Raw genomic sequence first — 27,080 nt, 5'->3', positions numbered from 1 at the left:
AACAATCATCCCCAAAAAAGATCCTTTAAATGAAGGAATAGTCAAACGTTACATTGAAACAGACTTTATGAGTTCATCCCTTTCACTGTGAAGTTGGCCAGCAAGGTAACTACCTTTCTTGGCAGGAGACCTAGGAGGTCTAGAAAAGTGAGGTCAGGTTTTACTTGGAAATGAACTGACCAGGCAGCCGCAGCCTTGGGGAAGGAGCTTGCCACTCCCTGCTCTTCAACTGATAAAGCTCCAGTTAGCCCTCTACAGCATACGATGTCTGTCTGATAAGGATAAACTAGGGCAGGAAGCATATTTCAAGATTATTAATTAAAATGACAGACTTATCTGCCACCTGGATGGCTACCTGGCTGGGAGCTGGCATTTCTGTCTACCATGGGAGGCTTTTTTAAATTAGGACTTTGAGGACCATGGATTAAGTATACCTGATTTCAAATGTTTTATTTTAGCGCATGCTTCAGGCTTAACCTTGAAAACATATACAGAAAACTAAAGTTTGCCCCTACAAATGAATTATATTTGTACTTAGCATGATTTGTTGGGTAGTTTTATGTTAATTTGATGCAAACTAAAGTCATCTGAGAGGAAGGAACCTCAGTTAAGAAAATGTCTTCTTAAGAACAGGCTGTAGGGTCTGGAGAGATGGCTCAGTGGTTAGGAACACTGACTGCTCTTCCAGAGGTCCTGAGTTCAAATCCCAGCAACCACATGGTGGCTCACAACCATCTGTAATGGGATCTAATGCCCTCTTCTGGTGTATCTGAAGACAGCAACAGTGTACTTATTTATAATAAATAAATACATCTTTTTAAAAAAAAATCAGACTGTAGGTAAGGCTGTGGGTATTTTCTTAATTAGTGACTGATGAAGGAGGGCCCATCCCTGGGCTGGCAGTCTTGGTTCTACACGTAAGCCTAGCAAGCTGTGAGGAGCAAGTCAGTGAGCAGCGTCCATCCATGGTCTCTGCATCGGCTCCCGCCTCCAGGTTCCCGCTCTGAGTTCCTGTCCTGATTTCCTTCAATGCTGAAGCAATACAGAAGTGTGAGCCAAACTAAGCTTTCCCTCCCCAGTTGCCTTTGACCATCCTGTTTCATCACAGCAAGAATAATCCTGAGTAAGGCAGATGGCCATGCGCATGGTTCTTTACATATTAAAGAATTCGATCATTCATAATGGGACTGACCATTAACTTGTCAATTCACACTTGTCTTTCACACTTTACATGTCAGTAGCTTATATAAAGTTAGGGGTTTATAATTTTATCCCTGTTAGGGTTTAGCCTTCAAAATTTGAATAGAAAATCCTTTAGCATTAAAATCAAACTTTAAACGATAAATACAGTTGAAAAGGCAAAGAGGCTGGACATATATCTTCAATTTCTGCTAGTGTGAATAGATATGAGGCATTTATAAACTTTACTTATCAGAGATACTTGTGGTTAGACATTCTTCTCTGAGCCAGCTGTTATTAATCTGAGTAGGCCTTTATAATTTTAGGAATTTATAAATCTTATTTATTAACTATTTCTTATATAGCAAACATATGTTGCTTCCTATCTAAGATTTTTCCGAATCCTGGTTTTAAGTTCAGCTAGCAAAGACATAAGTGGACAGACGCACATCTCTAAGTCCGTTTTTATTAATCTGAGAAGATTGTTATAATTTTTATAATTATACTAAAGTCAATCCTAATTAAAAACATCTGGATACCTACTGAAGCCTCCTTATTCTAAAAAAGAGATAACACTGATACTGTAGGATTTATTTAATTCTCTTTACAGCACCATAGCTGGGCAGTCTGGATCTATTCTAGTCCTCTGAGGTAAACTGGCTACCTCCCGGCCGAAATCCACGAGATACTTACATTTTAGTATTGGTCTGGGTCTCTGGACTTCAGGTGTGTTCTCTCGTGATGTCTCCAGACCCCACCCCCACCTCACCCCCACCCCACCCCCGACCTTCCAATCCCCCCCCCCCCCCACCGGCTGGCAGAAATTCTGTCCTATTCACTTTTCTGCCCAGCCATCTGCTGATCAGTTTTCATTGACAAATCTGAGAATAAATGGGGAGCAAGGTTTACACAGACTTGGAATAAGCATTACGAGGCTGGGTCTGGACAGCAACAAGGCACGGGGCAGACAAAAGAGCACTTGAATAACACAAGGGTGACCTTTATACAAAGCACCACACCTGCGGAGACTTTTAAACCATCCACCTTTGTTAGACGTTCTAAGCTGACTTTTGTTATAGATTTTTTTTAAAGATTTATTTTATGTGAGGACACTGTCACTCTCTTCAGACACACCAGAAGAGGGCATCAGATCCCATTACAGATGGTTGTGAGCCACCATGTGGTTGCTGGGATTTGAACTCAAGACCTCTGGAAGAGCAGACAGTGCTCTTAACCGCTGAGCCATCTCTCCAGCCCTAATCTTAAAGATTTTTAAAATATATGAGCTGACAAAGTGAGCATGATTTTAGAGATTTTTAAATTATACCCAATAAACTTACGAATCCTGAAATAGTTAAACAATGGTGTTAAGAGATTTTGGTTTTGGGGTTGGGGATTTAGCTCAGTGGTAGAGCACTTGCCTAGCACACGCAAGGCCCTGAGTTCGGTCCCCAGCTCCGAAAAAAAAAAAAAAAGAAAAGAAAAGAGATTTTGGTTTTGAAAGCAGAGAGCAAAGAAATCACAGAGATGAAAGAATTAAAAGTGGAAAATAGAAGGAGCTTAGAGATAAGAGACTTTTGGGAATTACAGTAGAGAAAGTTTAGATATGAGACATGGGTGTCATTTGTTTGTGCAGTGGTAAAAATTGTTATTATATAAGAGAATGTGAAAATCGAGTGTGCCGACTGTCGGCCATGGATGGAGCTGTACTGAGGCCAATTCATTTGCAGTAGGTCAGGGAGGCTTTAGTGAAATCTGAGCTAAGGAGGACAGGAGTAAAGGTCACTAGAAATCTGCCAGAGGGAGAGCTCCAGTAAGCTCAACAGGGAGCTGAGAGACAGAGAACAGGGTGGCCAGGAAGGAAATGATCACTCTTGGGAAGTCCATGAGAGGGAGTGTTCAAGTATCCCAGGGAGAACTGAGGAAACTCCTGGTGTGTCGGGGACGGCTTAGACTAGGCAAAGCTAGAGCCTCTTTGTCTAAGGAGGATATCTTGCAGTTTAATGATTCACCTTATGTCCTTGGGCACTTCCCAGTACCCCCCCCCCCCCAAGCTTCAGTTCCTGCTTCAATTCCTGCTTCAGAGCTTTAAATGCTTACATTCCTCTCAATAAACAGACCTTGACAAGGACACTGCTTGGTCTCGCTCCTCTTTCTCGCCCGTTCTCCCGCAGATATGGGTCCCCCTCGACCCCCACGAATAACTGGGTCCCCGCTGGCGGGGGCACTGGTGGAGCTTAGAAACTGTGGGGAGGGAGGGGAGAATGGGGGAGGGAAGGGTAAGTGTCCTGGTAAAATGATTAGCAATCGGTTCATCCCTAAGAGGACTCAGAGACCGTCAGGGGCAAATGTCCCCAGTCACAGAGGAGAGGTATCCTTTTCCACATGATGACCCAGGAGGGCTGGAGCTTTCTGGCACACCAGTGTGGCTTTATAGAATTAGACAAAGCAGCTGCTCCAGGGTGACACCCAGGAGAGGAAGAGAGACATGGCTGAAGAGATGGGAGATGCTTTTGGGCAAAGGGAGAGTTCTGTTGGAGGGAGAGGGGTACGTGTCTTAGCAGAGAGGTGCCCACGTGACGGGCATAACAGACACCAGGGGCTAGAGAGACAGAGTAGGTGAGGTGGAGGGCAGGTCAGAGCAGGTAGAAGAAGCAGTTGAAGAGCGGGCCTATAGAATTTGTTGTCCAATATGGTGAGTGACAGAAGCCAAGGGAGACAAATAATCCATACATATCTTAGGAGCTCTGTCTTAGTCAGGGTCTCCACTGCTGTGACAGACACCATGACCAAGGCAACTCTTATAAAGGAAGCCATTTAATGGGGCTGCTCTACAGCTTCAGAGATTCAGTCTGTTTTCATCAAGGCAGAAAGCAAGGCAGGCATGAAGCCGGAGGAGCTAAGAGTTCTACATCTTGATGCAAAGACAGCCAGGAGAAGTCTTCCAGGAAGCTAGGAGGAAGGTCTCAAAGCCCACACCCACAGAGGTACACTTCCTTCAACAAGGCCACTGCCTGGGCTAAGGATATTCAACCACCACACACCATTCCCTGGCCCCATAGGCTTGTTCAAACACTTGAGTTGATGGGGGCCATACCTAGCCATAGCATAATGCAAAATATATTTAGTCCAAGTTCAAAAGTCCCCTGTCTATCACAGTTCCCGCCATGTTTAAAAGTCCAAAGTGTCTTCTAAGATTTATGCAATCTCTAAACTGTGATTTCTAAAAAAATTAAAAAGCAGATCACAGACTTGCAACATATTATTTTTCTTATGTGAAGGCGTGTTCTGGCTATATGTCCACCACTTGCATGTCTGGTGCCCACAGAGGCCAGAGCTGAATGCTGTATCCCTGGGCCTGGAGTTATGGATGGATTCTGAACCACTCTGGGGGTGCTGGAATTGAACCCAAGTCCTTTGGAAGAACAGCCTTAACCAGTGAAGCTACCTCTCCAACCCCTCTTTCTACTCTTTTTTTTTTTTTTTCTTTTTTTCGGAGCTGGGGACCGAACCCAGGGCCTTGAGCTTGCTAGGCAAGCGCTCTACCACTGAGCCAAATCCCCAACCCCCTTTCCACTCTTAAAAAAAAATGACCTTTACTGAGTTACCCCATTCCTTTACCCTCTATCTATCTTTCTATCTATCTATCTATCTATCTATCTATCTATCTATCTATCTATCTATCTATCTATCTATCTGCTGTTTCCCACCTGCCCACTCTTGTTGCTAAGGCTTTCCATTGGACCTTTAATTTGGCTTACCGTTTTTTTCATTTCCAGAACGATTTCAGTTTGCCTTTTTTTTTTTTTTAAACCTTATATGCATTGGTGTTTCGACTGCATGTATGTGAGGGCATCGGATCCCCTGGGACTGGAGTTACAGACGGTTGACAGCTGCCACGCAGATGCTGGGAATTGAACCCAGGTCCTCTGGAATAGGAACCAGTGCTCTTATCTACCAACCTCTCTTCTGCCCTAGGTTGGTTTATCTTAATTCTATTTTATTGAATTCTATTCTATTTCGGATTGATTTACTCATTTTCTTTATTTGCTCTTAGAGCACATATGTCTTCCTTAAGTTGCTTAAAAGAGTAATTTAGAATTGTCAAGTTCTTCCAAATCATTTTCACTGGGAACCTGTTGTGTGTAACAATGAAAAAACCAACCCACACTATTGCCATTTACTCACTGACCTCATCACTAACACCATGCAGCATATACCCAACTTCTCAGGGTTCACTTGCTCAGGAACCCCCTTACATTCCCAGTCATCTGCCCCCTGCGGCTAGCTGTCACAGATCCCTGTAATCCAGTGAAGTCAAAACTCTAGAGGCTTGTAATCTATCAGTCAGATTTATATCAGTAAATTCTCAACCCACAAAACTCCCACATAATGAACTCAGAGCCAACCGATATTGATACAAGCTGCCCGCCTAGACTGGACAAATTGTCCTGTGTTATTCTATCCCTTCTATGTTATTCATAGCTACCTGTGGCTATTTCAAGCCATGTTGATCTGATTCATCCTCTTCCTCCATCTTCTCTGTCCTTTTTTCTGTCTGTCCCCTGTCCTCTCTCTGAAACTCTTGGCCCCGCCTTCCTTTTTCATTGCCCAATCACTATCAGTATGGGCTTGGTAAGACATGTTAGCTTGTTTTCTGTTTCTGCTATGGGACTTATACATCTGGAGTTCCTTTTTTGGTTTTCCAGTGGAGTGTACAACATACGGACTTGAGTCATGGGGCTCAGGTGGTCTCCTCTGAGCAACTGGTATTTAGGGCCTAGTTTCCCCTGAGGTCTCATTTTTTTTTTAAGGTTTATTTATTTTATGCATACACTGTAGCTGTCTTCAGAAACACCAGAAGAAAGCATCAGATCTCATTAGAGATGGTTGTGAGCCACCATGTGGTTGCTGGGATTTGAACTCAGGACCTCTGGAAGAGCAGTCAGTGCTCTTAACCGCTGAGCCATCTCTCCAGCCCTGAGGTCACATTTCTGTCCTTGGTCATCTTTGGTCTTGTCTGTAGCCAGACAGACCCCACCATGACTTGTGCTGGGGCCATGGAACTCCCTCTGCCTGTGCAACTCACTCCAGGCCACCTCAGGCTTCCTTTCTGAATATGCAACTTCCATAGAAATTTTTGGAACACCCTGTAGGTTCTACTTGGGTCCTAACAGTCACCTTCTGTTGGGACTTCACTGGTTTTGGCAGACATGTGCCTCCTGAGGTGGCCCTGTGGGTCTCGAGGCTCTCACTTGTCAGCCTTGGTAATGACGGCAGTGTGGTACTTCCGACCATGCCGCAGTGCACCAGGCCTGTGGCTTTTAGACTAACTAGCTTGACCAGCTTGTAAGAGCAGCTCCTTGGTTCTGCTGACTGGTCTTTAAATGAAGTCTTTATTACATCCCTCGGTGCTGACATGTAGATGCTATCCCGCTTCTGTTGTTCTCTCATGAATCTAACAATTGCGTCTGTCCTTGGCAATCCCACACGTCTGAGAGAGTGAGCTGTAAGAGGATGCAAAGACTTTACATCGCCCACGTGTGATCTGAGTTTGGTTTTACAGACACCATTGTCCTCAGCTATGCTCTCCGTAGACAAGAAATGGCTTCACAAAGACTTCACCATACTTTTCTGAAATGATTTATTTTATTTTATAAAATCTCAACCCAAACCAAGCAAACACAAACCCACGCTTCAGAAATACTGGGCTAACATTACACATAGGCAACCCATTCTCTGCGGTTTTAGGCAGGAAGATTAAAGCCATAAAATATAAAAAACTATTTGAGGTAAAAGAGATTTCAAAAACAAAACTAATAATACAGATAAACACTACTTAAAACGGATGGGAAGGCACACCTTACAGGCTTGATGTGGCCAGTTTGTTTCTGTGAATGTTTTATTGATACACAGTGGTATCCAGTTCTCTCCTGACCAGAACATACTGACGTTTTGGAGTCTGACATCATTTGTTTTGGGGGCTGTGTAGTGCACCACAGGACACTGAAAAGGATCTCTGGCCTCTGCCCACTAGACATAAGCAGCAGTCATCTTTAAAGTGACAAAAATACCCCTGGACGTTGGTGAATGTCTCCTGGGGACGTGGGAGAAGTGGCTGAGAACCGTTGGCTTGTGCAGGATGCTCTACGTGGCAAAGGCTGCAGAAACACAGGCCCCGCCTGAAATACTCACTGTCTGGCCCTTCATAACAACGTCTGGTAACCATGACAGAAACAGGGCCAAATGACAGACACTAGACTAGACAACAAATTGCCCATGTGTGATATGATCTCTTAGGCCTGTTACAAAGTGAGACAGATAGCAATGTGCAATTCACAGAAACAAAGCTCAAATGACCTGCAGGCCAGGGAGACGCTCCACCTCCCCAGCCGGCAAGGAAGTGCAAACGGAAGGCACACTGGTTCCCCTGAGCTCCACATGGAAACAATAAGGCACCAAGCACATTTTAAGTCTGCTTCGCTAAGGCAGTTTAGCTGCTCTCTAGAGACAGAGGCAGCCACATGAGGTAAAGCGTGGCTTCTCTCACACTGCTGATGGCCAGGCTAATGTTTGCCAGGAAAGAACAGGCTGCATGCACAGGGCCTGTCTGTGCTATGAGATAGGTTGTGAGTAGTGACTAGAACCAACCCTTAGGACACCAGTGTGTGAGAAAAGGAGCCTGTATTCCTGTGTGCACAATCCCACTCTCTACACTCTTCCCCGCCCAGAACCTGCGATCAAGACAAGTCTAGGCTTGCGTGCGTCTCCACAGAGAATGGCAGTGTGGCACCCGCTATTAGCACTCAGGAAACAGTGCACGCATGCCGCTTTCTAAGTAACTCACTGCAGGATATTTTTTGTTTCAGGGGCATCATGATACATAAACTTGGGAGAGGACATTCAAGTCTTGGAAAAATACCGTATATAGGAGCAGAAAATTAAAAAGCTATCTTCCCAACTCTAAAATCAGTACTAAAAGCACCCTTTTAAAACTTTTATTAATTCAATTCCTATAAAATGTGCAAGTTCTCCTCTTAGAAGAAGTTAAAATTTTCAGATAGATCTATTAAGTTAATACACCAGTGCAGATTAACACTCAGTTATTTCTCCCTTTTAAAAATTACTTTATGGCTTGGGAGCTGGCTCAGTCAGTAAAGTGCTTGCTGCGTGCGCAAGCCTGAAGCCCTGACCTCCAAATCTCCCCAGAGCCCACGTGAAAAGGCCAGGCGATGTGTGCACCTGTGTTGCGTTCCAATGCTAGGGAGACAGAGCTGAGTGAGTGGACCCCTGGGGTTCACTGGTCAGTCAGCTGAGCCTAATGGGCAAGTCCCAGCTCCTCCTGAGACCCCGAATTAGAAAACCAAAGCAGACGGCTGAGGCAGGACCCTAGCCTGACCGCTGGCCTCACGCGTGTGCACCCATGCCCACATGCTGCCTCAACTGTCATGACTGCTCTGCAGAAGCTGTCAAGTCATTAGCAGCTTTCACTAACACAGGAGGTGATGCTCTGCAGGGAGACGGCAGACTGCTCTCTCCATGGCCGCTTACAGACCAGGAAGGACAAGGAGGGGACTTCACAGCTGACTGTACAGTCCTCACTTGCCCAAAGCACCTTGCTGCTCATTTCCTGGGCTGCTGGGTACCATACACTGATATGGGCTGGTAAATATCCGACTGGATTCCCAATGCTGCTGCCCTCCCCACATCTGGTGAGGTTTGCTGCCTTCCCACCTGAGCGCCTCACGTCCTGAAGAGGTAGAAGGTGTCTGAGCTGTCGGGTGACTGTTTTAGAGGAATGAGTGTAGCTCCTTAAGCAGCTTCTCCTTGGCTCTAACTTCAGTCAGGAAAACAATACTTTTCCAGGATTTAAGATATACTATAAAAAGCAGGATATAAAAACACACTATCAAATGCTCTAAGTAAATATACTACATCTTATTAAATTTAAGTTGAATATATATTTCAATAATATGGCTAAGAAAATACTTCGGAGAATAATGCTTCTTCATGTCAGATATACTATAAAAGGCTGGATATAAACGTCCTACGTTACTGAAACTGAGTATATCTGGGTAGAAATATTCTTACATGCTGCATTTCCAAGCATTATATATACGGTAAAGAGCTGAGTACTAATGTCAGTGTCTGCATTTCTATTCTGTAGGTCCAGGAAATGGAGAGCTCGTGGTTCCACAAGGCCACAAGGACAATGACAACGTGTGTCCTATGGCAGTCTCAGCCCCAGACAACAGGCACCACCTGGTGGCATGATGTGCTCCCTGCAGCTGGGAAGACCATGTCCCTGATCTCTTTACTATGCCCATGGTGGTCTCCTGCCCAGTCAGCCACACCTGAGACCATGGCACAGCCAGGAGAGCAGGCAGGAGACCGGTTAACCTGTGTGGATGGGCAGAGCCTACACTGTCTGCTCATTTGAGCCGTATTTCATACGCGCTTCATGTCCTGCACAACACTGTGTTTGTCTCATCTACTCCAAGCTTTAGCTTTGCCAAGTTTAATGTTGTTAGTTTGTCAGCTGGAGTTTTTATTTGCTCTTCTGTTCCTTAGAATAGTTACTGAGAACTCCCGGGACGAGGAACTGTAACAGGTAATAATACAGAATCCTAGACCTTACAATTCCCATTTTTTTACACTATGATGGGAAATTCATTTTCCTCAGACAGTAGTTTCAGTCAGTGTACAAATTTCAATATATAGTGTAATTTATTCCTAACGGACCTTCAGATATAAATGTATTTATATCGGCATCTTTGACATTTCCTATGGAGGATTGAATCTTGGCTAAAGCTTTACTATTTTCCAGTCCTCTTGTGTATAGTTGACGGCCTGGCTTTTGTTTATGAAAGTTCTGAGACTTCAGGCTACCCACAGACTCACCAGTAGACCAGGATGGACCTGAATTCCTGTCCTGTTCCTAGCTCCCAAATGCCTGGATTACAGGACATAGGTAGCACCACAGGGAGGCCTTAGTAAATTATCCCAGTCCCTTCTCAGTGACCTCACCACATTCCAATTATGAGGCTTCTGACCAGCAGAAGGGTAAACTATAAAAGAAAGCTGTAAGTCTTTCTTCCTAAGAATTCTCTAACAGTCAAAGAGACAAGGCAAGATGTCCCTCCAGTTACTGGACATGTAAGGCATTCCTCTTATAAGACTGTTATATAAATTTCACAGTTATGATAATAACAAAGAAAGCAGCTATATTTGGCATAATTTTTTGTTTGTTTTTTCACTCTAGAGTCTCCAAGCTAGCCTCAAATTATCTTCCTACCTTCGGTTTCCAGGTGCGTACACTATCACAGGCATGTAACAGCATGGCCGGTGCATCATCACAGGCGTGTAGCAGCATGCCTGCTGCTCGTGGCACTCTTTAGACACTAGCTGGACGCTATTTCACAAACTGTACGCACCCTTAGAGCATAACTAGAAACACGGGGCTGACACTGCTACTTTACAGAAGAACTGAGTAGTCAGTAAATCATTTGCCCTGAAGACATGTAAAAAGTCAACATGGCCGAATCCTTCCCACACTCCAAAGTTCAAATTAACTGTATAAACTAGCAACCATTCCATGAACGTAGAGTGGGTGAACGGCAAGTGTACTGCATGGTAGCATTAGTGTGGCCTGAGGTGTGACAGAGGATTGCACTTGGATACTGAGTTCTCTCACGGAGGGCTGGCCCAGGGCGGGAGCGGAAAGGATCCAACCGCTAATCTCTCCGACATGCCCACTGCCCTCCTGAGGTCACAGATATCAATCCCCAGGCCTGTTTCTTTGGCTCTAGCTACGGAGAGGCATTCCTCCTCTCTGTACATTCGTGGAACTTTCCAGTTTTTCATCAACTAAAGCTTTATGATAAATTCTGAAGCAAGTCCCGATTTCTGTGATTATAAGGTTTCTTTCTGGTGACATGTGACCAATCACTTCTGGACATAACTGGTGTTTGAGTATGAATTCTAGTGCCGATGAGAAACCCTGAAACTTTGTCAGCCACCACAGGGTTTTTAAACTGTATGGATTTTCCGAAGGCAACTCACTCACTCCTCTGTCCCGTGTGAGTCCTCTGATGCTGGGTAAGGTGAGATCCTCGAATGAAGGCTTTCCCACACTGCTTACACTTGTAGGGCTTCTCCCCGGTGTGGATTTTCTGGTGTCGACTGAGCTCTGAGCCACGGCCGAAGGTCTTCCCACACTCCTTACACTCGTAGGGTTTCTCACCACTGTGGCTTCTTTCATGGTGGGTTAGCTCTGACCTGCGAATGAAGGCCTTCCCGCACTCCTTGCACTTGTGGGGTCTATCACCAGTGTGGACTTTCTGGTGTCTAAGGAGCTCGGTGGTACAAGTAAAGGACTTCCCGCATTCCTTGCACTTGTAGGGTTTATCACCAGAATGGGCTCTCTGATGTCGGGCAAGCTCTGAACCACGACGGAAGCCTTTGCCACATTCCTTACACTTATAGGGCTTCTCACCAGTGTGAACACTCTGATGGCGAAGAAGGTGTGAGTCGGAGATGAAGCCCTTCCCGCACTCCTTACACTTGTGGGGCTTCTCTCCGGTGTGTGTCATCTGGTGGAGGGCGAGCTGGGAGGCACAGCTGTACACCTTGTCACAGTCCTTGCACTCGAAGCGCCTGGCCCCAGCGTGAGTGAGCAGGTGGAGGCTGAGCTGCGTGTCGTAGCGGAAGGCCTTGCCACACTCCTTACACTTGTGAGGCTTCTCCCCGGTGTGGATGCGCTGGTGCCGGACCAGGTGCGAGGGGCGCATGAAGGCCTTCCCGCACTCCTTGCACTCAAAGCACTTCTCGTCAGTGTGAACTCTCTGGTGGAGACTGAGCTGGGCGTTCGAGGGGAAGGCCTTCCCACACTCCTTACACTTGAAGGGCTTCTCACCTACATGCAGCTTTTGATGGTGACTGAGCTGGGAGGGCGTCTGGAAGGCCTTCCCACACTCCTTACACTTGTGCGGCCTCTCACTGCCCTGAGCACCTGGAGGTTTCGGGGTGTCAGAACCACAAGGGACGGCGTTTTTCTTACTCTCACTGCCTTTTCGGCTTTCTTGAGGTCTTTGGTGCACTGCCATGTCTGACGTGCAGTTAAAGACCTTCCCACTTTGTGTGTACTCACTGCCCTTTTCCTTACTGTGACTTTGCTCACGTTCACTGGGAGGTGCCTTGCGCACGAGCATTTTCTGACATTTCTCACACCTGCAGGGTTTTCCTCCAGGGTGAGCCTCCCTATGGGCTGTGCACTGGATGGAACCAGGCCTCTCGACAGAGGGTACCACAGCTTGTCTCAAGTGTCGCTCCTCATGGACCTGCTGACTCTCCAACTCGCATGTGACCTCTCTGTTACCTCTGGCCCTGCTGTCCTCAAGGCTGGAGCGTGTACAGTTTTTTGCCATCTTTTGTTGTGATGTTTTAATTTTGGAACTGTCCTTTGGAAGGAAGTTCTTGGTTTCTGTCTTAGACTCCCAATCTGTAAGACAGTAAGAAGTGGAAGGTTATTTTCACACAAATAATACAATGATAATTTAAACAACTTGTAACCCATCATTGGAATTAGGAGGAGGGAGCTGAGAGATCGTGATGACAGCCCCTTTAGGGGACTGTGAAGTCTGGCATTCCTTTAGAATATTCTGGCAGATACCTTCCCTAAGATCTCAATATGGCTCACGGGGTTACTCTGCTCTGGCCCCTAATCCCAGCTACACATGACCCTTCACAGACTAGGGAGCTCGTCACTACCTGCTGTTGTTATAGAGCACATTTATTACACATCATCTCATATTTTCCAGTACTATGAACCATTTCAAACGTATACAGGAAAAGCAAACTTAATCCCATCACCCAGACTGTTCTGTGCACTGTGCTCCATTTGCCTTCCTCTGCATTCGGCATGACACTAGGTAACTTTCATGCTTGTTGGAAGCGGCTAAAGATGGCACTGACATCTAGTGGTTGTTTATGGTATTACAACCATTATAGCCGTGTCCCTGGCCTTCTTCTGGCATTTACAAGGCCAGAGTGATAAGCATGTTAATAAGGTATCTCACACTCCATCAATCCCCAGAGGACAAGTTTACAGCCACTGTCTGTTTTGTACTTAAGGCGAGTGCCTTTGTTCTCTGGGGTCCCCCGTATCAAGAATGAGGTGTTCCTGCAATAAAGGCTGTTGAGAAGAATCCAACGGTGTTGCGTCTTCCTTGCTGGTCGAGGTGGGCGCTTCACATGCTGTCCCATTTTTCGTGGTTTCTCCTCTTAAAAAAAAAATCTCTCCAATACACTTTTTTATTGCCACCCCACTGTAACTGGCTTTTATTGCCTTACGTAACTTTGATGTAGCCAAATTCCAATAGTTAATCCTCTCAGCTCCTCTCTTAGCTACCAGTTGCCCCCATGCCCACCAGATAGGGTTTCTCTGTGTAGCCCTGGCTGTTCTGGAACTCACTCTGTAGATCAGGCTAGCTCTGAACTCAAGAGATCCACCTGCCTCTGCCTCCTGAGTGCGGGGACTGAAGTTGTGAGCCAGCAATACCACATCTTTTATCTAATGCCAGTGTTCAAAGTAAAGAGTTTGTCATGGCATTTCCTCACAGGTGTGCTACTATGGTCTGTCCATCCCCTCCTTCCCCACCTGACCTCCTGTGTTAGTCCTTGTTTCACATCACATGCATCCAGTTCTCTGTCCCTTCCTTCTTAAGCTAAGGCTGCTCTCAGGGCTCTGTGAACCCCTCAGATTTTCCTCTGAGCAATCTACCCCCCCTGCCTGGCTCTCTGGCTCCATGCCCAGGGCTGAGTCTTGTAACATTTCCGCTTTCTCCTCTTAGAATGATACGAGATTTACAGCTTGGCAACAGTGATATAGACAAACACTACATTTCCCAGACAGCCTTGCAATTCAGCCTGACCACACCTGTGCTTGAACGGCAACCGAGTGGCAAACCCATACACCATCCATCCTCATGGCATAAGTGCTGGGGTAAAGCTGGGCTCTGCAGCTCTGCTACAAACTGCTGCGGGACAGAGGCATCAGTGACCTGTGCCTGTAGCACCTGATGGTCCTAGACCCTCCATTAGCTTCTTGCCGATACTCATTAAGCTCACATCCTCCACACACTGCTCTTACCTCCTTCAGACTCCCTCTCTCCTTTGGTCCGCTTTGCCCCACCCATGTCCTTCCTTAGACAACCATCCCAATATAATATAATATAATATAATATAATATAATATAATATATAATAGAGCTTATGACTCTCTGACTTAAAACACAACAACTTCAATATTTTATTGCCTCTTAAAGAGCACATATGCAATCATTTTCCTCCCACTAGAACATGCAGTCAATCTGACTGCATGGGCCTTCCCTTGTTCATTGTTCAGTCTGCACTAAGACAAGGCTGTAGAGCGCTCAGTCCAAGCCTAGTGCACATAAATAACAACAAATGTAAAAGGTTTTCCCACTGTTAGGTCCAGAGAAAGTCAGACAAATGGTTAACTGAAGTGACTGACACATCAAACAGACGCTGGCAGCCAGGTTCTCCCAGTATGGCTGAGTTCTGCACGCACCTGTGACGGAGCCATCTTGGCTGGCATGTCCCCTACTCATGTCCTCTCCTCTAGTCCTCTCCAAGCGAGGCTTGCTGTCCTGCCCAGCTTCTCCTCTTCTATTCAGTCTAGCCATTTCTGCCCTCGGTCTCATGGCCTCTTCCTACGCTCCCCTCCCCCTTCTTCTCCCTGGCTCCCTCCTTTCATGGCCTGGGGTTCAGCGTGGTCTCTTCCAGCTGCTTCTCTCTGGCTGTGCTATCCTGAATATCCACAACACAAACCTCCTCACCCACACATAGAGCCCTTGTGTCCTCATTCGTCATTTGCCTATGAAAAGCTTAAACCTAAAAGGTTTCATTGTTGAAATCTACCACTGAAGACATTTAGCATAAATTCTTTTTCTGTGCGTGTGTTCATGCCTGTGTGCATGCATGCGTGCGTGCATGTGTGTGTGTGGGGGGCTATACCTGTGCATACAGAAGGCAGCTCATCCGTTACCCTGGGCTGGCTGACTAGTGAGCCGAGGGAGGCCTCCTGTCTGTCTCCTGAGACCAGGACTACGCCTGGCATAGATGTGAGCTCTGGACTGAACTCAGCTTCTCATGCTTGTGAGGAGTGTGCTCTACTGGCTGGAGCTATCTCTCAGCCTTTAACACAAATTCTTAAAAAAGAAAAAGTTCTCAAAAGTCAGAAAAAGGAGACTTTCCCAGCTAGTTCAGTATTACCCATAGTTCTCTTTGGATGTGTGCTTTTTTTTTTTTTTGGTTCTTTTTTTCGGGGCTGGGGACCGAACCCAGGGCCTTGCACTTCCTAGGTAAGCGCTCTACCACTGAGCTAAATCCCCAGCCCCTGGATGTGTGCTTTTACACAAGAATTCTAAAACCTTTTAATGACAATGATCCTAAGTGACAAAAGGGATAGCATCATGCCACTGTATCATCGTGAAAGTGAGCAATGTCCTGCCTGACATCACTAATGGGAAATGCTGCATCAGGGCAGGCACAGGCTCTACCAAGAATGGCTGCGATGGATACGCCAAGTCAACAAATACTAAAGCTATCCCGCCACGTACTTTACACGGATGAGTTTTATGATCCGTGAGGCATATCTCAATGAAGGTGTTTAAAAAAGCCAAGGGAGGGCTGGAGGTGGCTGGAGATGGGTTCAGGATGGCTTAGATGGTAATGACTGCTCTTCCAGAGGTCCTGAGTTCAATTCCCAGCAACCACATGGTGACTCAAAACCATCTGTAATGGGATCTGATGCCCTCTTCTGGTGTGTCTGAAGACAGTGATAGTGCACTCATATACATTAAATAAATAAATCTCAAAAAAATAAAAGCCACGAGAGCTGGACAGAGCGCACGACTTTGGTCCCAGCACTCAGGAGGCAGAGGAAGGCAGATCACTGTGAATTGGAGGTCAGCCTGGTCTACAGAGCAAGTTCTAGGGCAGCCAGGGATGCACAGCGAGACCTTGTCTCAAAAATTAAAAAGCTAAGAAAATTAGATTCAAAATACAGGTAAAATGCTCGTCATGGGTTCTTTCTGGGGGAATGGCAGGAAGTGTGAGGAATACCAGTGTGAGAGTGGGGAGTAAGAGTTCCTGGCCTTGTGCTAGGACACCCTTCCCCCGGCCTCAGTCAGGCCTTGCCTGCAGGGAGTTTTCCCAGAGTGCCTGGGTGACATCTGCCCTGCCCCCAGCCCCACAGCCCATCACTCACCAGCACACCACACTTTTGTCCCATTCCTCATAACCATCCAGGGCTCCTTCCCCTGCTCTAGAAGGGAGACCACACGTGGCTTCATATTGGCAAGACCTGTCCAAAGACAAAGGGGAGTTTATTGTGCACTCAGAGTGGCTGCAGTCCTAGTGTTAGCCTGCACTGCCATCACCTGCCTCAGATATAAGAGGACTTTGCCTCACCGGTTCTCTCTCTGGTCCCAGGTACAATTCCTGGCCAGTATCTCTCCCTCCCTTCCTCCCCGTCCTTCTCTGTGCCCCCACTCTCCCTTCTTTAAACTCATGGCTCTGCTCTGTTCTATTTGTCTGTATACATGTTCACTCCTCTGCCTCTATCCCTTCTCCATGTCCTTACTCCCCTCCCTTCCCCTAAATAAACCCCCTTATACCAGATATGCTGCATGGCAAAATTACTCAGGCATCCTGGCCTCGTTACATTTCATTACACCTAGCAATCTAGAGGCAGAGGCAGGTGGATCTCTGTGGGTTCAAGGCAAGCCTGGGCTACATAGTAGAAATTAAGTCCATGTTTACCAAGAGAGAAAAACAGGTCTCAGCCATGAGAGGGGAAGTGACCAGAAGCCCCACTCCTAACCGGAAGCTATTCTCTGGAACTGACAACTCCCACATGGGAAAAGTTAAATTTTCTCCAAAGGACTCTCACTGAGCATAGAAACCGCACTTCCTGACAGGCCCCATGCTCATCCCAAACCAACTCAAGGGTATAGCTGGAGGTTCTGCCTCTTGACCTTGTGTCTGAGCCTTTCCCCCCCTTTAAACATTAACAGATCTTTTGCTTATACATTATGGTTTCCAAAGGCCTTTTATGTGTGTAAATGTGTGTTCCCAGGCTCTTACCCCCGGCCCCGCCTCCATTTGTTCAGTCCTTTTGTGGTTTGTTTTCTAATGACAGAAAGACTGAATTTGGGGAGGGGGAATGTAATCAGCATATTGTATGTAAAAAGCTCTGTTCAACAAAAGACAGAGAGATAGGGGACAGTGTGTGTGTGTGTGTGTGTGTGTGTGTGTGTGTGTGTGTGTGTAGAGGTGGGAGGACAAAACTGGCCCAGTAGGATGGCTCAATGGGTAAAGGCCTGGCAAACTAAATTCTGTCCTTGGAACACATGTGAAGGTGCATGGCGAGGACTCATGCCACAGAGTTGTCCTCTGACCTCTATGTGCATGTCACCCCACACTCATAACAATAAAGAAAAATAAAATTTTAAGGATCAAAACAAAGGAACGGAGATCACATGCTTGCATGCACTTGTGTGTGTGCACAGATGTGTAACATCATTAATTTAATCCAGAGCTTAAAAAGTGTTCATGAAAAACTTGACAAAAGCTATTGGTGGTGGTGCATGCCTATTTCCCCAGCACCTATAAAGCTGAGGCAGGAGGACTGTCAGTTTAAGATTATCCTGGGCTACATGGCAGACTCTGTCTCAAACAAAACAAATCAATAGGAAGTGGAGAGGTGGCTCAGCAGTTAAGAGCACTTGCTGCTCCTGAAGAGGATTGGAGTTCAATTCTCAGCACCCACATGGTGACTCACACCTATCTGTAATTCAAATTCTAGGGGATCTAATGCCCTCTTCTGGTTTCCATGGGTATCAGGCACGCACAGATATAAATGTAGGCAAAACACCCACACACATAATAAAAAGAAAAAGCCAACATTCTCCATAAAGGACATGAAGATCACACATGGCACTTCTGAAGTCTGTGGGTGGGCGAGCTTACTCAGTGAAAGCAGGTTGCTGTAATTATCCAACATCACAGCACGGTACAGATTCCTGTGGGAATGGTGCAAGCACTCCCACTCTTCCAGAGAGAAGTAAATGACCACATCCTCGAACTTCAGGTCCTGAAACCACATACAGACATGCTGTTTGTACAATTAAGACAACAGACAGCAGAGAAGACAGTCCCTGGAATACCTGCTGCACCCTTCCACACGGGCAGGTCAGTGTGGGAACAAAGAACCCACCTGCTCCTTGGCACTGCAAATAAAGTCCATGTAACGTGGTGTTTCTCAACGGAATGGAATTGTACAATTGGACAGCACCCTCTAGTCACTGACTCCATGTTCTAAAGCGCACGCGCACACACACACAGTGCTCCATGTCTCTCTTCTCTGCACCTATAAAAATCTGTCCTACATTTTTACATCTAAATAGTCTCACTATGAGCTCTCACATCCATGACCAACCTGAATACCTCCTGTCTCATGCTGCACTTATTCGCTCCAAAAAAACCTATGTCACACCTCCAACCAGTGCCCCACACTCAGTCTCTATGTACAGAAACTCAAGAGTGTATAAAAGGGTCTTCTACAGTGAGCAACGATGTAACTGGAGATCAACTATTGGGCTGAGCACTCTGATCTGCCCTAATAACTGCAGGAAATGTATTTCCCACTGAGGACAACCTTTTTAAAAAAATAAAAAGATTTATTTATTATATATAAGTATACTGTAGTTGTCTTCAGACACACCAGAAGAGGGCATCAGATCCCATTACAGATGGTTGTGAGCCACCATGTGGTTGCTGGGATTTGAACTCAGGACCTCTGGGAGAGCAGCCAGTGCTCTAACCGCTGAGCCATCTCTCCAGCCCAGAAATCTTCTTTACTAATGTGCATACAGAACGCAATCAGGGTTTCCCATCTTGTGGGAAAATGAGTTGAAGAGGCCAGGCAGGCACCCTAGGCTGTTAGAACTTTTAACCAAGAATGTCGTCACTGCAGTGACAGCAAAGAGGCAGCATTCCTCAATTTTCAGCAGCATTTAGAAACCAAGAAGCTTTTCCATGAACAAAGTGGCAAACTCTGCTTACCTTGGCCATGTCCTTAGAGAGAAAACTCTTCATTCCTCCTCTTGCAGCTTCTTAGAAAGAGAAAGAGGTAGGAAATGGTTAGGATACTGTGCTCAGAGAGATCCTCCTGCACCTACCCCCACGAGGACAAAGAGGCCAGCCCTCACTGCCTTCTCCCACTTAATAGAGGTGACCTTATGACCGAGATTGGGATCCAGGGGCAGAGTCCCAAATAGAGATCTATTAAGAGAGAGCCGTCTGCAGCCACCATCTATAACAAGTTAGATCTCATCCACCGCTGACTTAGGTAAGCAGGGCTTGTCTGGTTAGTACGTGGATGAGTGAGAATCTTACTCCACGGTCTTCAGACCCAGCATTTTACAGTGAGCCCAAGTCTGGCTCTAAGACACTGCTGTCCGACAGTCAGTGGCAGCTAGGCTGAGCAAGCAGCATTCACAGCACCGAGATGTACCGGGAGGTGTGGAGAGTGGCGGTAGCTGTGGTCCTTGCTGTTGAGCACAAAACCATACCAGGAGTTCAAAGGTTTCCTACACAGTAGGAGCACATGCTAGTCCATCTCCAGCCAGTGTAGACCCAGCTCCCGAAGGCAAACGTCCACTGTGCTCACAGAAGGAAAAGACTGTGTGCCCTGGGGCATGGCTGGTACTGGGCATCACGGAGTGTCCCATATACTCATCTACTAATGTCCCTAAGATAGGAGCAAGGAAGAGGAAAATGCAGCAACCAGACCCAGGAGGAGCTCTCTTCCTTCGGTGTCCCTTTTGTGCCCTCTACTAAGTCTGACATCTGACCGGCTGTTAAGAGACCAATCACAGTTCATGCCACTTCAGTCAGGTCATCAACTGTAGTTGGCAGCCTTTCCTGACCGACGGCTCCTCAGTTCCTCTGGACCAGACGCACACTTAAGCGACTCTTTAGTCCTTCATAGCAATCTGCAGCTAAGCAAATGAGAAGATGCACAATCCTAGTAGCTGACTGTCAGCACTAACTGGCTAGTTAGTGGCTATATTGATCACTTTTCAAATTTAGGTGCATCACACAAAACAGTCTTTACCTAAATAGTAAGTTATGGCTGGCTGTGTGGTGCACGCCATTAGTCCCAACACTCCCGAGGCAAAGGCAGGTGGCCTGAGGTCAGCCTGGTCTACAGGGTGAGTTCCAGGACAGACAGAACAACATAAAAATAAAAAACATAGATAATATCTAAACACATGTAACAAGAGAAAACGGACAGTTACTAGCAGCCTTTACACTGCAATTGGGTACGTGTTATGCTTGAGGGCAGGAGCTTCCTTTTCAAGAATGCACTCTGTGCCACTGTCCTTGGACATTTTTGTGCCACTGTCCTTGGACATGCGTGTACAGGGCCGCTCGTGTCCAGAAGTCTTACAAGCAGGGCGGCCTAAGCCTTCACTCCTGAGGTCGGGCTCCTCAGTCACACCCCCCCACCCCCCACTGCTGCCATGCCCCAAGTCACACAGACAGAGCAGAGAGAGCCAGTACCTCCTGGGCTCTATCATCCCCACTGTCTCCTGCAGCCACAACCCAGTTTTTCATGAAATCAATCATTCCAACCAGTAAGGTGCATTTCTTCCTACTAATTCTCTTTCTTAATCTCCCCCCGCCTAGTGTGAGTCCTGCGAGCTACCTGACAAAGTTGCTGAGTCTGAGGAGCTATGTGACCTCAACACATAGCCCTCATAGCCAGTTGACCAAAAGTTAAAAATCACGGGAGCTTCTGAGTAGGGACAGTGTCAGAACTCACTTTTATTAGAGAACACCCAGATTAGTCTGCTGCACCAGGTGTATGGGCACAGACAAATGAGAAGTCACCTTTATTAGTGACAGCAGTCATCCCATAGGACATGCCTTACGGTTACTGTATCACCTCCTGTCAACCATCTCTCGGGTGGACTTCAAGTCTGTCATTTTAATATAAAGATCAGACAGGCTCAGGGCTCCTCATGGTACAGTTAACACGGTTTACTTCATCTTCAGTACTGGTTTCTTTCCTTCTCTTCCCCTCCTGCATCCCTCTGACCCCCTATCTCAGGTTTCCTGTCCTGGAACTCTTTCTGTAAACTAGGCTGGCCTGGAACTCAGAGACCCACCTCCCTCAGCCTCCTGAGTGCGGGGACTACACGTGTGTGCTGCCACAGCCCAGCCTTCTGGAAGGTAAGCTGAGAGTGGATTTTTCTGGAAAATCCCAGTACCGGGTAAGAGTGTCCTCCAGGCTTGGAGCAGAACCTACTGCCTTTCTAAGGACACCTATTCTTCCTTGGTTTATCATCTGTGACATCTGTCATGCTAGGAACGGGGTTAAAGATTCATGAAGATTGTTTCTTATCCCTCTCAAGTGGATAAAAATCTCATAATGGGTCTCAAACACTTTACACACTCAAGACACCTTCACATAGTTAAGACAGCAAAGGGACATGGTTCCTAGGTCACAGCCTTTTCTGCCTTGGAAGCTGCTGTCCTCTCTGCCATTGTTACAAAAGCCGGACCTGCAGTGTAGTGGTCTTGGGAGGCTGATCTCAGAGTTCCAGGACAGCCAGGGGTACACAGGGAAACCCCATCTTGAAAAACAAAATAAAACAAAAACCAAACAGGAAAAAAAAAGCCCCTCTTTCTAAAAAACCCCAAATCCCTCTACTGGGGATGGCCAATGGCTACAAGCCTTCTTCCCTTTGTGAAGCAAGCAGCCTTGCACAGCTTTTGTCCCTGCTCTGATCGGGGCCAGCTGCTCGGGTTAACACCCAGGTTCTCTGCTCACTTCCCAAGCTGGTGGGAGTGAATACTTGCTGTGCAGCCAGTGCCTGCCTCCAGAAAGAGACACTGAGGAACCTACCACCATGACCTGGTGTAAAAACCCCACCACACCTACACTTGCAGCTCCCTTGGCCAGACAAGTACCAAGTTCTCTCAATCCCTCAAAATGTCCACCCTCTCTTATACAGTCCTTGACAACCTAACTCCCTTCCCTCTGTCTGCATCTCCTTAGTTGCCCTGCAGTGCCCATTAGCAAGAGTGGAAAGCCCAAATGGGTCTATGTCTCATTTTTCAAAAAAGATTTATTTTTATGTATATAAGTACGCTGTAGCTGTCTTCAGACTCACCAGAAGAGGGCATCAGATCCCATTACAGATGGTTGTGAGCCACCATGTGGTTGCTGGGAATTGAACTCAGGACCTGTGGAAGAGCAGTCAGTGCTCTTAACCACTGGACCATCTCTCCAGCCCCCATATGTCCCATTTTTAGCTGGAAGTGACAGCTACTTCAGCAGCTGCTTTAGGAGTATAACTGACACCTGCGCCCATGTAACTGTCTAGGGTGACTCACTATCCATTGACACAATTCCTAAGACTTCCATGATAAGTCTTTATCCACCCATGCCCAGCAGAAAAGAACGACTCAATTCACAAGTGTCGCCCTTCATCTGTCTAATTAAAAAAAAAATAACAAAAACCAAAAACAACCAACCAACCAACCAAACAAACAAACAAAAAAACCAAAACCCTCAAGAATGTTAGCTAGAGGCACACCAGTGTCTGACTGTCCTCTACTAACTTGCTTTTCTGGATTCCCGCTCTTCCCCACTTCCAGGCAAAGCCTGCCTCCAGGTCATAGAAAGCCTCACTCAAGCTACTGGTTACCCATCCTTCAGACGTGTGTAGACATGAGTCCTAGAACCTCCCCCTTCTAGGACAGACAGAAGGGACAGACAGCCACTCTGAGGCACAGGGCTGCATTCCTGAGAGCCCCCATGTGTCTGTCTGTCTGTCCTCTGTGACGTTAATGACTTTTAATAAGCCTCATACATAAAAAGAAGAGAACAAGGCATTGAGAATCATGCGCAACAGATCTAAAATGGGGAACCAGTGAGCTTCTGCCAGGCTCACTAACAGACTATATATTAGGAATACCTGGTGAATGCAAATGGCTTTTTGTGTTGTTAAATTTAGTTGGAGCAGAAGCAGCGCCCGAGGTTAGTTACGAGGGACAAGCAGGAACAGGTGTCAGTCGGCTCCTGAGGCAGCTGCTAAAGTTTCCCACCCGCCCTCGGGCCTGTTTTGTGCAGCTGACACCCGTTTGTTACTCACTGGTGTCAAAATTACCACTGTGACCGAATTCCCATGGCTCGTTGAGCTAAGAAAACAAACTATGCGGATGGAATCCACAGCACTCAAGATGACGAGTTTTCATAAACACACGCCTCACGCTTCCCAGGCACCCTCACCTCACTGTTCATCTAGTCAGGAGAGACGAAATGCTTCTCTGTGTGACACCTCGTGCACACGCTATGGTTGCTTTTTCTGACAGCCCAAACTGTAAGCTGTTCAGCTGGTCACCGACAGGTGATTAAGTTAGTTGTAGGAACATTACTAATGGAGAGAAGCCACTGAGACATCAGTGTGGGAAAGCTCCCAGGATCTGAGCAAATAAATGAAGGCAGCTGACACTGATACCGACAGTGCAGGATTCCACGTACATGACGCCATAGAATGCGTGAACTAATCCACCAAGACGGAAGCTAGAATTGCTGGTTTTAGATTGGAGTCTTGGAGGGATGGGGCAGAGGACACTGTCGGAAAGTGGACTAAATATTCTATTTTTTCTTCTAGGAGTAGAAACATGTCTCTCTGGGTAAATTTATCAAGATGCAGACTCTTTTAAATGCTTCCACTTTTTTTTTTTTTTTTTTTTGGTTCTTTCTTTCGGAGCTGGGGACCAAACCCAGGGTCTTGCGCTTCCTAGGTAAGCGCTCTACCACTGAGCTAAATTAAATCCCCAGCCCCGCTTCCACTTTTTAAAAGGAAAAATTTTAGTCTTTAAAGAAGTAAATACAGTTTCTGGAGTCCAGGCTTGGTAAGGAACAGAGAGAAGGAATGACAGGTTACGCAGACTATTTTGGAGCAAAAGTAGGGAGCAGCTAATACGCTGGCTTCTCATTTTGAGTTTATGAAGCTTGGGAACCTTTTTTAAACTCTAACAAAACGATTTTAAAAACCGACATCTTCTTGGACCCACCTAAACACTGCAACCCAGGGGAAACTATTCCTCCCAGTTCTGAGACACAGGCAGATGTGAAACCACAGAAAACAAGTCATGGGGTAGAAACCCCACACTCCAGCTGATGGATTCCCAGCCGGCTTTACTGAGCAACTCTAAGTCCCAATCTCAGGAGAGCACCCAGACAGTTTGATGAGTTTCATAAAAATAAAGTGGATTTTATTTAAAACATAAGGGGGCAGTATCCATTTTGGTTAATCAAGTTGGCCTGTAGCATTCTAATAGGATTCTAATGCCATCACACAGATGTCAAGGGCACTTTGAATGCTAAATACAAGAGTGAAGAGACTGACTAGTTTGGGTGGCTGAAACATTACACCCACCCAGCAATTTCCCTCCCTTTTTCTACAAATCCTCAGGCAATGCCATACTTGATCTGGCAGCTCAAGTTTCAACATTTCAAAGCAGAAGGGTTGAGAAGCTGGCAAAATGAAAAAAAAAAAAAAAGCAAGGAAGAAAGGAAGAGAGAGTAAACTGAGAAGTGTAACTGACAGAGGCAGCTGCCACTGTGGCAGACCAGAGACCAGTCTCAGGTCAGTTTTTTCTTCGCAGTTGCTCTGACATCTTCCCAAGCAGACTGTGCTCACTACGCTCTTAAGCAAATGTGCCCAAGACTCAGGACAGAGAAGCCTGGAGAGCAAGCAGACGGGGTATGCTTTGATCCTGCTCCTAAGGGGTCCAGGTGACCATGGAGAGCCACAAACTGGGGCAGGACTGAACCTCGAGCAGTGCGGTTTCCTTCTCCTGTCCCGCACAGCCTCAGCAGCTACAGCACCTGTCACGCTCCCCGGCAATAAAGCCCAGCAAACACATGCCAAGCCCGGCTTCCATTGCTCCTCAGTGTGTCTGAGCTGCCCACTGTCTACTGAGCAGCATACGCAAGACAGAAATAGGTAGCACCAAGAAATAACTGTAGTTGTCAAGGGTCTGTTCTCTCTCTCCAAAATTTCTGCCCCACTCCTAGAGTTCCAACCTAAGCCTGTCTAGCATCGGGAATGGCGAGTGGTGGAAACAAGCACTCAGTCAGGCAGCAGGCCTTTCCTGGCGGGGAAGAGCCTCAGTCTGAACTCTAGCTGACTCACCAGGTTCTTAGTTGAGACCACAGAAACTCTCCACTGTGCCTCTGACAGGAGGGTGGGAAAGCCACCTTCTGAAAAGCACCCAGACTTTCTGTTCCTCACAAGGCCAGCCCTAGGAGCCTTACGCAAGAACCTAACCTTGTGGGGTTTCATTGACACTAGCCTGAAAAAGGGGGTTCACTGCGGCCACCCGCTTTACCTACAGGGTAAACCTGAAAAAGGGGGTTCACTGCGGCCACCCGCTTTACCTACAGGGTAAAGCTCAGAGGCACTGTAAAGGTCACAGTTTACTGGACAACGGAGATCAGCTAATCCCTTCACATCAGGTAAGAGAGCAGGGGCGACTCACTGGAAAGGGAAAAAGTGACTTCAGAATGGAGATGCTCACAAGATTCCGAGTTTCCTTCCTCTGCCCACACCTGACCACCATATCACTATAGGTCTGTTTCCTGGAGTTACTTTTGTCAAGAAAAGTCTAGTTTTCAATAAAAAACAAATTGCAAGGCACAGTAAAAACAAAACACCAGAGTTAGTACAAGAACCCAATTCAGGTATGACAAGACCATTGTAGTTGAGCAGATGGGATTTAAATAGAGGGGCATGCTAACGGCTTGCGGGGGGGGGGGGGGGTGCGTGGCAGATAAAAATTCCAAAAAACATAAAACAGAACCAATGCCACAGGTCAGAAATACTGCAAAAGAAACAAAGACTGCCTTTGTGGGCATACAGCTACAACTCACGTTTACAGAGAAAATCTCTGAGCTCCTGCATGTTTTGGTAGAAACTCAAAAGCTAATAATAAAACAGGGAAAGGGAGAGAATATCTAACTCCAGAAAAATTATAAAAGGGTTAAAATATGAGATACAGGGCTGGGGATTTAGCTCAGTGGCAGAGCGCTTGCCTAGGAAGCGCAAGGCCCTGGGTTCGGTCCCCAGCTCCGAAAAAAAAAAAAAAAAAGAAAAAAAAATATGAGATACAGACTCAATACACAAGTAACTTTGAAAACAGCAAAAGGTCCAGAAATGTTCACTGGTAAACTTTACCAGACAAGAAAGAAACCACATCAATTCTGAGGAATTGCTTCCTAACTCATCCTGGATAGGCCATTCCTAACAACAAAAAGACAGTTACTGTAAGACAACAACCAACGCAGACTAATACTTCTCTGAACGCAGACGCAAAAATCCTGAAAAAAACATCGATCAAAGTCCAACCAGATACAAACAGAACCACGTACGACAACCGAGAGCTGCAAGTGTTTAATACACGGAGGTCTGTCAACGTGACCCATCGCACCGATAGGCTTAAGAAGCAAATCACAAGGTCGTGTCAAAAGATACCCAGACAACCATGAGATTCAGTGCACGGGCACCATCTCTCTCTGAGTGTGGGATGCATGTGTGTGTGAGGCACACCTGTGTGTCACACATGGAGGGCCCAGGCTAATTCTGGGCATCTCCCCCCCGCTCTCCTCCACCTCAGCTCTCAATCAGGAGCTTCCTCAGCCTGGGGCTCACCTCAGCCACACTGGCAGACTGAAGAGTCAAGAAACTTCCTGGTCAGGGGGGTTGGGGATTTAGCTCAGTGGTAGAGCACTTG

The 27,080-nt window shown here is 46.5% G+C and overlaps 1 protein-coding gene across 2 annotated transcripts in view; it reads right to left on the bottom strand.

Annotated features, from left to right (window-relative positions):
- Positions 1-6,806: 6,806 nt before the first annotated feature.
- Zfp568 (zinc finger protein 568) overlaps positions 6,807-27,080 on the bottom strand; it is a 50,217-nt gene continuing 29,943 nt past the window's right edge. The window contains 4 exon segments of one of the 2 annotated variants that reach the window (NM_001419981.1): positions 6,807-12,679; positions 16,471-16,566; positions 18,234-18,357; positions 19,329-19,378. In NM_001419981.1, coding sequence (NP_001406910.1) covers positions 11,238-12,679; positions 16,471-16,566; positions 18,234-18,357; positions 19,329-19,378 — 1,712 coding nt within the window. In that variant the 3' untranslated portion in view covers positions 6,807-11,237. 2 annotated transcript variants of the gene reach the window in all.

Source organism: Rattus norvegicus, chromosome 1 (genome assembly GCF_021556685.1).
Source record: "Rattus norvegicus strain SHRSP/BbbUtx chromosome 1, alternate assembly SHRSP_T2T, whole genome shotgun sequence".
NCBI classification, from domain to species: Eukaryota; Metazoa; Chordata; class Mammalia; order Rodentia; family Muridae; genus Rattus; species Rattus norvegicus.
This window is presented reverse-complemented; position numbering and strand designations above follow the sequence as displayed.